This window comes from Magnolia sinica, chromosome 5, assembly GCF_029962835.1.
Source record: "Magnolia sinica isolate HGM2019 chromosome 5, MsV1, whole genome shotgun sequence".
NCBI lineage: Eukaryota > Viridiplantae > Streptophyta > Magnoliopsida > Magnoliales > Magnoliaceae > Magnolia > Magnolia sinica.
The window spans coordinates 71941042-71956739 of NC_080577.1; the positions used below are offsets into that span (position 1 = coordinate 71941042).

The following is a 15698-nucleotide window of genomic DNA, read 5'->3' on the forward strand; positions in this document are numbered from 1 at the left end:
ATACCTTCCTCATATCACCATCCAAACAGTGATCCATACTAGGGTCGTCAATCCTGGATATCTCATACGATCATATAGTTGAGGTCGTAGCAAAGGGCTCGTCACCAATCAATGCACACCTTTCATGCCCTTACTACCACAGATCGGCTCGTCACCTCCTTGCGGTATCCAGGTATGCTCGAGGTCACTACAAAGGGCTCGTCACCAATCAATGTAGGCCGACAGCACGAATATAGTATCCCATACCACCATAATCGGCTTACGAGTTACGTTGCTCACTGGTCACTACGGGGAGGCACGTCACCGACAACTCGACCACGGTGTCCCATACCACCATGTCCAGCTCATGAGTCTTAGCGGATCAGATACCATGGTTATTAGGATTTCACTGGTAAGTTCGGTACCCTAGATTCAAGCAGTAGCGTCCATACATGGTTAACATACATCGGACAATCGGGTTACTTGACGAACTCGACTAGCACGAGCGCACGTTGAGTTGAACGACATAGAGTGCGCAAACACTCCGCGTGGCCAAACCACTGCCGACAACTCTAATACGACTCGAGTTCGTCTAATACGTCTTACGTGGCGAAAGCAATCTCAACCACGATTCATAGGGTCAATTACCGATTTCCTGGACTAAGGCATAGTCCCAAACACCTTACACTACTACAGATATTCATATGGAATGTAAAACAGTAATGGATCAACAACTCAAATCATGGTACATACACATCTGAAGAGTTTCAACTTAACATAAATGTAAGTATAGGAGATGCTTGAATTTAAATAACTTGGAATGTAACTGCATAAAGGAAAACATGCGCATCCATAGGAGTATTGAGAATCACTTCTCAACGCCCGCAATTAGTGTAATCAGTTACACTTAGATCATTCATGCATTTCTACCAACACTTAGCATACATGGAACAACATACATGACGCATGTTGAAATACATGCACTTAGACAATTCCTTTTATCAAGGAGTTGTCATACATGCATCTAGCATACATACATGACAATTAATCATGGCAAACATAAGTGCATATTTTATACGTATACGGTACTTTATAAATACACATAGAATACGCAAATCTCAATATAGCACATGCATATCAGGAAAGCAATGTAAACACAACATTTGACATGTGAAATCTCATCCATAACAAGAATAAATCACTAACTGGGATTGAAAGCCTTGAAAACCATAACCTATACACTTAAAGTCCGCACCTTAAGCGAAGAAAGAACCGCCGAGCTGATTTAGACGAGTTGTCTTCGTCAACGGCGCTAGAATACCCTAAAATAAGGATAGAAATGAGATACAACAACACCAAGTCTAGTCTAAGCTCTAACACAGGTTAGGGTTAGGTTAACTTACCCCAAAGGAACTCAGAATCGTCAGAAGAACGATTCAAAGTGAAAGTTCAAAGGTGAAGAAGAACGAGGAAGAATCCAAGATGATTCACCAACTTATCTCTCTCACTTTCTCTCTCTTTTCCACTCTCTTTCCAAGCTAGGGTTAGAGAAAATTCGTATGGAAATGAGAGCTAGGGTTTAAGGACTATATATAGGCCTTAAAATGATGGAAATAACCCCAGGGTCAAGGTATACTTAGGTTATAACCAAAGTAAGCCTTTCTCGATCCAACGAAGCACTTCTGGTGGGCCTATAACCACGAAAGGTCGGACTTAAGCTCATTGACCATGGATCTAGGTCAAGCTGAGTTTTCATACCGACCGGCTCTTCAGATCAGCCGTGGCGGACCACACTCAATTCAACGGTCACGGAAACTCGATCAGGTCCACAAGCACTAGGATATGCCTGGGCCAACCATCCTGATCAGAGGGTGAAATTGGGTCAGAATCCAACGGTCAGAATGCTTAAAATCGTCGCGCAAGCGACACGACTCAGATTTCATAAAAAGCTTATTAAGTTCCAACCGTTCTCACACTCTTCACTCCGAGCTCAAGCAAATCGACCCAGAACATCAGATCGACTTGATTTTCGAGGTGAAGATCAAGCCCAACTCGGTGACCGCAACAGCCTAAGATCATCGCCATCGGACTTTCGACGCGTGGTCCAGGTCCGATCCAGATCTTCCAAAAATTCCCTAGAACAACTGGATTTAGTGATGGATCCCAGATTTCAGAGTAACGTAGCGCTCACTAATCTACACGTTTAGAGCCATGCAGATACAATTTAAAGTGATTGATGCGGATTTCACAAGCAATCGAGTAAAGCGCTAATTACCCCAAAACAACTACTTAAGGAAAGATTAGCACAGAAATTCCAAGGTCGTTACAAATGGTTTGGCTAATCATGCATAAATGGCACAGACCAACATCTATTACTATCGTACGTGATGTACATATTTGTCCTACTGGATGCTTTGCCCGGGACACAGACCGTCTAGATGTTTTTCCTGGGTTGATGATTGCATGGATGACGAGCCCGCTGTCCGCATGGATGAGCATCCCCGAGGCGATGATTGCATTCACGCATCCATGTACATAATAAGACATGCATTATGTATTATTTTGTATGCTTTATTTTATAACTATGCTTACCTAATGTGGCGGTATGTAATCTTGAGGGGAATTCACACTAAGTTGGTCACTCATCCATCAATTATATAACTGTACAGGTAGCACAGGTAGCCCAGGCGACATTCATGTTTATATTGATGAGGAGCAGGCTATAATTGACAAGGATGCATGATTGTAATTGCTAAGGGTTGCTACAGGATTTCACATCCCAAGATTGTTGTAATTTATTTTATTTCACATGTAATATTATTTCATTTTGAAATTGTAAGAATGAGGGCATTGGTTTGTACAAGTCATTATGGGTAGCTCCTTATATATTCCAAATGTAAATGAAAATTTTCTTTATGTTGATTTGTCCACTCTACGCTCATCTACTTACTTTGAATGAATGAAAGAAAAAAAAAATGTATACTCGAATTTCACCATCCTTTAAGGTTAACACCCGGGTTTTAGGGAAACGGGTCATATACTCGGGTCCTAAAAAGTCGGGGCGTTACATGTCATCACCCCATGATTACATAGGGAATGGTGCCATATGGGATAGGTGGGTCCCGCAACGTGCTGTCCACGGCCATTATAATGCACGGTCCACATCTTATGATCTAAGCGTCACATTGACACACGAAATGGGGCGTTGGAACCGAGGCGGCGATGCAGTCGCAATGACATAGGTCTCAAGTTCACTAGAAGAAAATATGCATTTAGCTATAATTTTTTAGCCTCAGTTGAAAAAATGGAGGCTAAATGTGTTTTTTAGCCTCGGTTGCTAAGGAACTGATGCTAAAAGTTCATTATTCACCTTAGTTGCTAAGGAACTGAGGCTAAAAGTTTACTTTTTTACCTCAGTTGCAAAGGAACTGAGGCAAAAAGTTTACTTTTTAGCCTCAGTTGCATAGGAACCAAGGCTAAAAGTTTACTTTTAACCTCAGTTGCATAGGAATCGAGGCGAAAAGTCTATTCCTATGCAAAAAGTCTACTTTTTAGCCTCAATTGCATAGGAACCGAGGTGAAGAGTCTACTTTTTAGCCTCAATTGCATAGGAACCGATGCAAAAAGTCTACTTATTAACCTCAGTTACATAGGAACCGAGGCGAAAGGTCTACTTTTTAGCCTTAGTTGCATAGGAACCGAGGCGAAAAGTTTACTTTTTAGCCACAGTTGCATAAGAACCGAGGCCAAAAGTCTACTTTTTTAGCCCCAGTTGCATAGGAACCGAGGCAAAAAGTCTACGTTTTAGCCTTAGTTGCATAGGCACCGAGGCTAAAAGTCTACTTTTTAACCTCAGTTGCATAGGAACCGAGACTAAAAGTATACTATTTTGCCTCAGTTGCATATGAACCGAGGCGAAAAGTCTACTGTTTAGCCTCAATTACACAGGAGCCCATGCCAAAAGTCTACTTTTTAGCCTCAATTGCATAGGAACGGAAGCCAAAACTCTACCTTTTAGCCTCAGTTACATAAAAACTAAGGCTAAAAGTCTACTTTTTTGCCTCAATAGCAAGAGAACTTAGGCAAAAGTCTACTTTTTGGCCTTAGTTGCATAAAAACCGAGGCCAAAAGTCTACTTTTTAGCCTCATTTGCATAGGAACCGAGGTTAAAAGTTTACTATTTTGCTTCAGTTAGTCAAAAATGGAAGTTAAAAGTTTACTTTTTAGCCATAGTTGTTAAGAAAATGAAGCTAAAAATTTATCATAAAATGATCTATAAAAATAGATGGATGTACGCGGATTAGCTACTGGCAGATTGAGTAGCGAGACTTGCTACCGAAGTGACGTCACCAAGTTTTGTGAGCCGCACCATGATGTACGTGTTATATCCACACCGTCTATCCATTTGGAGAGATCATTTTAGAGTATGATGCAGAGAATGAGGTAGATCCAAAGTTGAAGTGGACCCCACCAAAGAAAACATATGAATTTTTTACCGTTCCTCGTTATTTGTACACTAATCATTTTTTTGAATGCGTTATTTTAATCTGATGAATATAAATAAGAATTTAAGCAGTATGTCTCACCGTATGAAGTTCTTTGATCCTACACAAGTTTTTTTACGTTGGCATGTGTACTGCGTTTTATTTTGGCGCTTGAAAATGATGCATTTGTAATTAGTATTCACCGAAGCTTAAACTCAGTCTTTGAACCACGATTAGTTTTTTAACCCCTTTTGTCTCAATGAGAGTTAAATGAGAAGCAGAAGATTCCAAGAGAGAGAGAGAGAGAGAGAGAGAGAGCGAGCGGGAGAAGGATCGAAGGCGAGAAGGTTTCAGGTGCGCTGCAATCCTTGCATTGGTACTTATTCATCTCAAATTTGTGTTATTAATTGGTGATCTCGTGTGTGCTGAAAGCCGAATCGACGGCTGCGGTCTCTCCACTCGAGTTTACCGTCGGGTTTTCCTCAGATGTCAGCCTCTGAGTGAGTTGATTCCATCGATTTCTTCATTCTCATGAATCGATGCGAAAAACAAGCTAATTCTACTAGAATACACTTTCGGATCGCGATTTATTTCAATATCTTAAAGTAGATCCCTTCGATTTTTTATTTTTTATTTTTGGATTTTATTGTTGTTGATAATTGCTTCTATTATTATGGAAATTCTTCTAACAATCGCCTTTTTTATAAGATCTGGAAATTGCAGTTAAAAATCTTTGAATTTTCATGGATTTCTTTTTTTTTTTTTCTTCATTTGGTTGAAGTTGCAGTGACTTTCTGGAAAATAAACATAATCTGAGTATTGCTTATTTATTTCAATTTTTTGCTTTCTTTCCGAAACCTCCTCTTAGGGAAATGGCTATACTTACTGCATTTTTTTTTATAATTATTTTATTATTTTTTAAGCTGATTTGGAAATCATAGTTTATTTGCCTTTTTATTAGGATTTTGTTTTTTTGATGTTGCGTTTCGATTTATTTTTTCTGAGGAACTTTCATTATTGCATTGCTGTCATTTTTTGAGCAATTGTTGAATCGCATTGTTTTCCCCTTAATTTTGAGGAATGTTTTTCACTGTAGATTTGGTAAAACACGTGAATTCTTAAAACAAGGTAGAAATGCATTTCGGGTTGTTGTTTCCAATCTTTGCAACTGTTGAATAAATTGTATTTCCTACTCTGATCCTGGTTTTGGTAACTATTCTGATCTCGGGTGCTTGAGCTTTGATAGTGATTTTGAACTGTGATGTGGTTTTGCAATGTCATTGTTCCATAAATACTGTGACAGTTGCTTAGTAGTGCATTTTGCAATGTCATTGTTAATGGTTTGGGTCACTGAAACAGGGGCTCCCCTTGTAGGAACTGAAAACCCGAGCTTACTGTTAGAACTCTCGGCCTAAGCATTGTATAATACCGTCTTTGATACTTATCCTAGTATGAGGAATTGGCATCTACCATGAAGAATATGCTTGTGTTTTGAAACCTTGTTATTGGAATCCATTCCGAATGACCTTGAAATGATATGCAATGGCAGGCATCGAACAATATGTATGATGTGTCGTGTGTAACTTAATGAAATCATCTCAGCTAATGTTGTATGATAGCAATGAGAAAAAACTTTGATACTCTGGTAGAGCGCGAGGGATGATATGCAGGCACTTTGAAAAAAAAAACTTAGAAATTGGATACATGTTTTAGGTGTATCATGAACCAATTATCATACTTATTTGATTATCTGCTGATCTGATTTGTGGACATGTATTTGATGGTTAAAAATGCACAATATATATATATATATATATCTCCTAAGATCCTATTTCATCAGCTAAGAACTACAGAATGTGCATTGGGGACAATATTTTCCCCTCCCTATTACGTTTCCCAAGCTGTTGGTGGGGACATTCACAATACAGTGGATGTCGTTGAAACAATAGCTTATGTCACTAGAATGTTCTGCTCAGGTTAGAAATTCTGGATAAAATCTAGTCCCAATTGATCATGGGCATGGATAATACAAATGTCTTATATTTCTAAAAAAAAAAATAGTGATTGATACTATCATGATTTTGTAGTTTCATAGTGCGCCAACCTTTTTCCCCTTTTCCGTCTTGCGCTTTTGTCACTGATGCTCCCCTCATGACAATGATTGAATTGGAAAGTCCAAGCAATTTCAACTAAACATTTTCAGTAATTTAGATAACAACCATTTATTTGGGGTTTCCATTTTGATTATGGCCAAAATCAGTCTTTCTTTGTAATTTAAGTTCAACGCTTAGGCCCCGTTTGTTAAATCTAAAGTCTGAAGGCTGAATCTGAAATTTGAAGCCTGAATATGAAATCTGAAGCCTGAATCTGAAATATAAAGTCAAAAAACTTGTTTGGTAACTATGGCTGAAGTCTGAAAATTAAGTACTGAATTTGAAACCATCTGTTCGTTAACAAACGTCTGAAATGTCTGAAATATGTTAATTTGACACATTTGCCCTATCTATCTCCTGTTTGGAAATACTTTACACTATAAAGAAATTATTTTTTATTAAATGAAAATAAAATTATTCTATTTAATTCAAATAAACTATAAAGTACTTAATAGAAAATTAAAATATTATTATTCATAAAAACAGATAAAAAAATTAATGATTTGCATGTATAAATTTACTTGCAATTTTTGTAAATTTACTTGATTAAAATAAATAAAAAAAGATAAAATCAAGAAAATCAAGTCAATCTTCAATGATAGGGAGACTGTAATACCTATCGAAGAGAAATATTTATAATCTTTTATAAAGAAGCTGAAAAAATAATTAATGATGCAATGGAGAAGTGAATGAGAAGCCTGTTGTATTTTATAGAAAAATAAACGTGAATTGGTACTACACTAGATGATTTCCCACCAACTTTGATCTCCTTAAAACCTTTTGTACAACTCGGAGCTTGATGAGCCCCATATAGGCTTCCAACGCAGGAACTTCATGCGAAGAGGAGCGGACGCGGATTTCATGCTAAAGCCTTTCGCAAGGAACTTAGGTGGGACCCGCCGTAATGTTTGTTAGGAATCCACTCTGTTCATCTGTTTTGTGAGCTAATTTTAGGAGATTAGAGCAAAATTGAATAGGATCCAAGACTCAAGTGGGCCATACTAAAGGAAAAGGTATTTAGGGAAATTCCTACCATTGAAACCTCCCTGATTCGATAGTGATGTTTACATGCCATCCATACCGTTCATAACGCCATTCCTACTGGATTGAACTGAAAACACAAATATTAGCATGATTCAAAACTTCAGTGGCCCCATGAATATTTCAACTATGGACGTTTAATTATCACGTTTTCGACCCACTTGAGCATTGGATACGGTTCATCTTTGGCCTCATGTCCTAAAATGAACTCACAAAATGGATGGACGGTGAGGATTTCTCACAAACATCCCAGTGGCCCCACCTACGTTCCCAGCGTAGGAACTTCCCGCGAAAGGCATTCGCAGGAAATCTGCGTCCAAGACAGAAACAGATTGGCTACTCCCCTAGCCACTAGCCCGATGGCTGGTGGTCGGTGCTCTGTGGGACCCTCTATGATGTATGTGTTTCATCCATTCCCTTCATCCATTTTTACAGATCATTTTAGTGCTTCACCCCAAAATTTAGAGGGATATAAATCTCAGGTGGACCACACCATAGGAAAACAATAATGATTGGATATGCACCATTAAAATCCTCCTAAGGCCCACTGTACTATTTATTTGACATCCAATCTTTTTATTAGGTCATACAGGCCCAGATGAAGGGAAAAAACAAAGATCAGCTTGATCCAAAACTTTTATAGCCCCCAAAAGGTTTTTAATGGTCGACGCTCATTCAACATTGTTTCCTGTAATGTGGCCCACTTGAGATTTTGATATACCTAATTTTTTGTCCCATACCATTAAATGATCTGAAAAAATAGATGGATGGAATGGATGAAACACATACATCATGCTAGGGCCTACAGAGCACCGACCACCAGCCATTGGCTGGTGGCAGGGGGAGTATCCAATCCGTTCCCGTCCAAGACGAGCGCCAACGCTCCTCGAGGTCCGAGTTGTACGAACGGTTCAAAGAGATCAAAGTCACATGGGCCCTACAATAATGTATTTATTATATCCACACCGTTCATCAAATTTTTGAGATAATTTTATAGCATTATCCAAAATATGAATCATATCCAAAACTCAAATGGACCACACCAAAAATAGCAATGGGATAATGATTTTCACCGTTAAAAAATTCACAGGTCCCACTGTAACGTTTATTTTCCATCTAATCTATTCATAAGGTCAAAAATATCTGGATGAAGAGAAAAAAACAAATCTCATATTGATCCGAAACTTCTGTGACCCCAAAAGGGTTTCAATGTTAGACGTTCAATCCCCCACTTCTTTTTGCAGTGTGGTCTAATTTTTCTTTAGATCTGTCTTATTTTTTGGCTCAAGCCTTACGACAAGCTCGAAAAATGGATGGACGGTTTGGATATAACAAATACGTCATGATGGGACCCACAAACATGCTGACGTCAATACACCAGCCAACCGCTTCCCAATCTGTCCCAGGCTCCCAGAGCCCATCCGCTTTGAATGTGAATCGCATCCTACCCCCACCCGGACGGTTCGAGCAGAGATCTGTAGGGCCCACCGTGATGTAATTGTTTTATCTAAGCAGTTCATTGTTTTTCTTATATTAATTTAATATATGATATGAAAAAATGAAGCAGGTACACAGCTTCAGTGAGCCACACCAAAGGATGCTGCAATGATAATGACATCCATCGTTGAAACCTTTCTAAGGGCCACTGTGATGTTTTTTTACCATTCAAGAAGTGGATGAAGTGAAAACACAAATATTAGCTTCATCTGAAATTTCTCCAGCTCTCAAAGAAGTTTTTAGCGGTGGACATTCAATCCCCACCTTGTGGTCCCATTAATCATTGGACCTGCTTCTTTTATTTGCTCACACCTTAAATTATCTGAAAAAGTTGATGGACGGTGTGGATCAAACACATAAATAATGGTGGGGCATAAAGAAGTTTCACAGGTTAAAGGTTGATTTTGTATTGCGCAAACAATTTAAAAGAAAAAATTGCCGTAATAACTTGAAAAGGGGTACTTTTGGAAGCAAAAAATTTTGTTTAATGAAAAATCATGGAGTGCATTCCGCGTTCATCATTAAGCCAGACTCCTATCACTGAATGAATTCAGTGAAAAAACACTTAGTGCTCTCCGCCTTCCGCGTTAACAACGCATTAACATACACCACTACATACAAAAAATTTTCCCAATTCCACGTTAAGTGCAAAAATTCAGTGTTAACAAACACGGCCTTAGAAACCTACCAGTCAATTTGGAATTTCATCTAGTTGATCCAATTTATCCAGCCTTCAGTATGGAAATCGAAATTCTGATTTAAATAAAACAGGATGATCAGTTGAATTAGGGGACTGAAATACCAAGTTTATATCATATTCCAAGTTTTTTTCCATATTCCTTTCAGAATTCCCTTTTTTTTTTTCCAATATTCTGCTCTTTAACTGTAGGTCTGGGTACATAGAGCTTTCAATTAATTGAATGGTTAGTGATCCCTGTTATCCTATGGAAAATCATTGAGAATTGTATATTGTCAACACTTCTATAATTATAGGCTTGCCTTTAGGGATCTTGATATGTTTGCGTGCATAATGGAAAATACCCTCATGTATTATTGAACATGTGTCCTTTGTATTATAAATTTAAGCATACATTTTCGCTGTTGGTGTTTATTGCAAACGATGTTATGATGTCATACTTTGTTTCTTTCTATACGTCTTGCAAGGTGAGTTTCAGACTGAAAACTGATACAAGTAGCTTGGAATATGTATCAATTTTTGTATGGACTTGTCTGAACGCTCAAACTTCTTTTCATTCCCTCATCAGCAATCCTGTTTCTCATCTATTTTGCAAACCACCACTTGCCTATTCCCACCCCAGTATCTGTTCCATCTCTCACTCGTGCGAAGTGAATGAATTGTTTTCGTAGATATCTATTTTGTAGCTCTTATTGGAACTAGCCTTCTTTATTGAATTGTACTATTTTTAGATGGTGAAGCTTTAGTTTTTCTTCTACAGTAGTTACATCATGCTATTACCTTTTTGCCTATAATAAATGAAGCTTTATTGTTCAATGTTTTGTGATGCGAGTGGAATGGAATGATGAATTTCACCTGATAGATTTGAAAATTAATTTGTTGATTGTTACTTCTATTTCAAGATGGATTCTCAGCCAAAGGTTATTAAAGGTTTGATTCTCACAGAGGCTTGATTTTGAAGGATTAATTAGAACTTCTATTCTAATTAACAGTTCTTTTTAACTTCTATTTATACATTACAAGCCAGAAAATGCTTGTTTATTTTGAAACTTCAACTAATTCGTGCTTTCTCTGCTGGATTTACAACTTGGGTTGGTCAAATCTATTTCGATCTCTTTAACAAGGGCCTGTTTGGACATCTCTCGAAAGAAATTAGGATTTGTTTGGATTTTTTCGGAGGAATCAATGATACAAATCCACCTTATCATTTGGATTGGGTCACAAAACAGGAAACACATTGGACAGGCTCCTGTTTTCTTGATTTTTCTACTCCAGGGCAGTTGCTTGCCTCTCGACATGCTATTGCTAATAAAACCATTGTCCTGTGCAGACAACATATGGCTTGGACTCATGCATCATGGGAGAAGTTTGCTATATCGTCCCTAGGTGTGGGAAGTGTAGGATTTATTTAAACTGCTCCAATTTTATCTTTGTTAACTATAGTTTGTGTTGCAGGTTGTGGAATGTGAGTTGCTGGTGGTCCTTGCAATCGAATTACCATACGAGGGACATGACCCAGTTGAGGTATGCTTCAGTTGACTGCTGAGGTTCAGGCTTCTCTTATTTTTATGATCCTTCAAGAACATTTTTATTTATCATTTGGGTATTTAAATGGGCCTAGAAATGTTGGCAAAGATTCTATCTATTGTGAAGCTCTTCTGTTATTTCTGTTCTGGAAATTCAAATAGTTTCATGTCTGAATTTATTTTCATTCTGTTACTCAATCGGGCATTGTGTACTTTTTTAAAAAATTGGAAACCGGTGAAACTTGCAGTTTTCTAGAGGGAATCTTATATGTCTAGCAAGTGAAACAAAAATGAGATGATCAGAAGAGTAAAAACCTCATTAAGAACTCTTGCAAGAAACCATACCACATGCCTTGCTTTAGGATACATTTGGATGTTAGGTTCTCAAGGGTGACAGGATGTGCGGCGTCAGTCCATGTCGATCCAATTTGAGGGAGAAAAGGAAGGAAAATAGTAGTCTGCATAATGCAGGCTGTGTTTTCTGCACTGGTCCAAACACCAAGTGCATTAAGGATGCTTGGGAAGCTCCACAATACACAATTTGATGGCACTTATATACTATTAGAAGGTTGAATTCAAGTTGAAGTAGATTTTTCAAATAACTGCAGAACTATATTATGTGTATTTGTGTGAAAAAAAGGTTATTTATTTATTTATTTATTTTAACTTGAGCAAGGACTATAGTTGAGGGTGTGTTTGCTTGTGAGTTTATTTTAGTGTTGTTGAGTTGTTTGGCTAGCCTAACTAATCATTAGTTTTCTTATAATCATACTAACTGTGAGATTAGGCTAATAAAAGTTAACACACTTTATACTCTTTCTAAACAGATAGAAAGCCAAAGTGCAAAAGTAATTTCTCATAGGGATAACTAATCTTTTGTAATTAAATTTTTTTTAATTAAATTAAAAATCTCATGAGAAGAAAGTTCATTTATAAACCACTCACTCATTCTCTGTCGGCCTCTTTTTCTCATGCAAAGCACGTTTCTGCATTGCTGAACGTCCATTTCCAAATAGAACTGGAGGAATGCTAGTAGCTCCCATCATATAAGTTCACAGAGCTAGCTCACTGATTTCGTTGACTTGGCTCTCCTTAAAAATTGTACAAATTTTGAGCGCTCAAAAGGTCAAAGATGAAGCTCTATTATAGCTGTCAACTTCTTAAACTCGTTACTTTGATGCAATTGAAATTTTGATCTGTAATTCCCTTTGGTCGGTCTGCAAAATCTATCTTATGAGATATCTGTATTCCTTCTAGAGGTTTGCTAGCCATATGCGCCCTTATCAGACCTGCAAACCTGGCGAGTGTCTCACGTGCAATGTCTTAGCAGTGCATAAAGTGGCCCTCACCGCGAAGATGGGCATAAGGTCCACTCCTCAGGTGGGACACCTTATACAGAGAGGATGGTTTAAAAACAAACATGCCAGCGGTCCGCATCCAATGTTCACTTGTGGCCCTCCTAATGCGCAAAGTGGCCTGATTCTGCACATGGCTACCTTGATTGTGGGGCCACCTTATGCACCGGTCAGAATTCACATGCACTTGGCATGTCTTCTGCATGTAATGTGGGTGCAGGGCTAGCAAACCTGTACTTTGTATGTGTTCTTTTTGTTTTGCTGGATTCCCAGTACTTTAGTTGGTTGAGTTTGTACTTGTAATGTTTGAAGTTGTAGTGCCACTCCCACTTTGAAGAGTGATCATGCTTAGGACTCTGCTCCCATTTCCTAACATTTCTACTTATTATCATTTTGAAACAGATGCTTCCCCACTCCTGCAACTGAGTCTATTGCCACTTCATTTCATGATCTGTGCAACTAACAATTGTTCAATCATGGACCGATTTTGTCCATTCACCTTGAATTCATCGCATTTTCCCCCATGTTTCTCTATTGCATGACAGATTTCTGACAATGCCCCATACTAGTTCTCATGACTTGCTTCTCCAGGTGCAAGCCGTTTGACACATACCCAAGAACTTACGATCTCTTGCATGCATCTGGCCTCTTCTCCATCGAGCAAAAATGGTAGGCTTACCCTAAACATTAAATGTGGGATGCCAGCATATATGACATATTTGCAAAAAAATTTTGTCTTCTCTGCATCATTTTAGTACATAATTCTAGGCTTTAGCATACAATTGGTCCATGTTTGTAGCTTTTGGTTCTCACCAGCGTTATGTACAGAGGATCTCACCAAGTTGGGGGATGCTGCAAAAATATATCATGTCCTACAATCCCATCCATCCGATTGTTAGCCCGCAAATGGATGATTAAAAAAAAAAAAAAAAACTATAGCCAACATTCCACATGTACCCGAAAGCACACCTATCTGATAGGTGGGATTATGTGATGAATGTAATCAGTCATCCAGAAGTTTGCCAGCCCCATGTGTAGCTCTCTCCACAAGCACCTTTAGACACAGCGCAAGTGCGAACCAGAGAATGCATGGGACATGTACGGTGGACCACACATTGAAATGAAACATCATCTGCAAAAATCAGGATGGTTTACTCATCGAGCTGGTGACACGGGTATGTTGGATGTGGATGCTTGGCATTTCTTTTTTCCTCCTTCTAAAACCATGCAGCCAGGTTTTGTTCTTATGTTCCCCTCATGGTGGGGGCCATCTTGCCCCACACTCACCTGATTTTGCACAATGCTGCATATGGAGGTGCTTTTTGGACAGGGTGCATGTGGGGCTAGATAATCTCTAGCCATCCAACAGCTACATTGCGGTCCATTGGATGGACTGGGAAATTGCTAGGTTTGGCCGAGCATGTTCAATAGCATACAACCCTCTTTAACAATTTCTCTTTTCTGTCTCAGATGCAACATCTCCAGCATCATGCTTGAGATGGATCGGATGCTGAGACCCGGCGGGTGTGCCTACATTCATGTATTTTCTAGGTTCTCGTTGCATGTTCCAAGCAGCATGACTGTGGCTCTAGTTGGAGAGAGCGGCAGTGGGAAGTCGACAGTGATCAGCCTGTTGGAGAGGTTCTTGACCCCCAAGCTGGTGAAGTGCTCATAGATGGCATCAACTTGAAGAAGCTGCAGCTTGGATGGATCAGAGAGAAGATCGGTCTTGTTAGCCAAGAGCCCATCTTATTCACAACTACTATAAAGGAGAATATCACATATGGTAAGGAGGGTGCTACATTGGAAGAAATCAGAACAGTAACTGAGATTGCTAATGTTGCAAGGTTCAAAGACAAGATGCTACAGGTCACTTGTACTCTTTTTTTTTTTTTTTTATTTTGGTAAATTCATACTACTCTCTCAAAGATGTCGTGGGTGGAAGGCTAGGAAAGGAAGACATTTGCAGTTTGTTTTGGTAAATTAATTGTTTTGTTGATATTGTGTTGATTATTGTTTTGATGAATGTTAAATGGGTGAAATATGCATAGGTTCAATCATTTGTTGATTAGGTTAAAAACTGAATTTAGCCTCGGTTGATGCCAAAAGAAGCTAAATCCATCTTTAGTTTTGATTTAGCCTTAGATATCTAAACAGAGACTATAACTCCCGTAGCTAAAGGCTTTAGCCTTGATTGTTGAGAACCGAGGTTAAAAATAGTTTTAGCTTTGATTGGAGGCAATTGAGGTTAAATTTGGATTTAGTCTTGGTTGGAAATAACTCATTTTGAGAAAACTGAAGCTAAAAAGGTTCTTTTAGCTTCACTCGAAGAACCGAGGCTATAAAAGTCATTATAGCCTCGGTTGCCAAAACTGAGGCTAAAGCCTTTAGCCACGGGGGTTTCAACTTCGGTTTGCATAATGGCTTTAGCCTCAGTTTTTAATCTTTTTAGCCATAATTTTTAATCTTTTTAGCCATAGTTTTGAACCGAGGCTAAAGCACCATTTTCTTATAGTGGTTGAGTTGACTCGGGTTCACGGGTCGCAACTCAGGGTCGCTCATAAATACTACCTGTCACGCCCCAAACTCGGAAATCGGGCTCACAAAATTTTCGATCGCCGAATCCGGCGCCGATAACCTTCGTAGAATACCATTCTCGGCTCCCAGCGCCCATTCGCCAGGTTCCGATCCTGAGATGCTACGAGGAGGATTTTCAACATCAGTTTGATTCGTACTAAGCATAACCAAAGGCATAACCCATAAACAACAATAAAAAATCCCATCACATTTTCACTATGATAAAAAACTTTACAAGTACAATAAAGCATAAAGGGAAATACAATGATAATGGACAAGAAGCTCCAAAATGATCTGCTATGTGCTCCTGCCTCAGCGCTGCTGTGGTCCAACGTCACCTGGACACAATGGTCGTGTATAAGCTTATGGAAAGCTTAGAGGGTGGTGTA

General features: G+C 38.8%; 1 protein-coding gene across 5 annotated transcripts; it reads left to right on the plus strand.

Moving 5' to 3' along the window:
- Positions 1 to 4758: 4758 nt before the first annotated feature.
- Positions 4759 to 14731, plus strand: LOC131246138 (uncharacterized). Of its 5 annotated transcripts, none has more exons than XR_009171205.1 (5): positions 4759 to 4963; positions 11182 to 11237; positions 11307 to 11398; positions 13324 to 13401; positions 14203 to 14731. XR_009171205.1 is itself a non-coding variant. In XM_058246032.1 (4 exons), the coding sequence occupies exons 2-4, from the start codon at positions 11209 to 11211 to the stop codon at positions 14405 to 14407; spliced, it is 303 nt and encodes a 100-aa protein (XP_058102015.1). In that variant the 5' UTR covers positions 4759 to 4963; positions 11182 to 11208; the 3' UTR covers positions 14408 to 14731. The 5 variants fall into 5 exon arrangements, 2 of the variants coding, with proteins under 2 accessions (XP_058102015.1, XP_058102016.1); XR_009171204.1 differs by having other exon boundaries at positions 11307 to 11375; XR_009171206.1 differs by lacking the exons at positions 13324 to 13401; positions 14203 to 14731 and adding an exon at positions 11626 to 11787 and having other exon boundaries at positions 11307 to 11375.
- The last annotated feature ends 967 nt before the right edge of the window (positions 14732 to 15698 follow it).

Excerpts from the sequence above, each read along its gene's own strand:
- LOC131246138 (XM_058246032.1), top strand. The coding sequence starts at position 11,209 with ATGGGAGAAGTTTGCTATATCGTCCCTAG. Across the intron at positions 11,238-11,306 it reads GTTTGCTATATCGTCCCTAG|GTTGTGGAATGTGAGTTGCT; the intron begins GTGTGGGAAGTG and ends TTTGTGTTGCAG. Across the intron at positions 11,376-14,202 it reads AGGGACATGACCCAGTTGAG|ATGCAACATCTCCAGCATCA; the intron begins GTATGCTTCAGT and ends TTTCTGTCTCAG.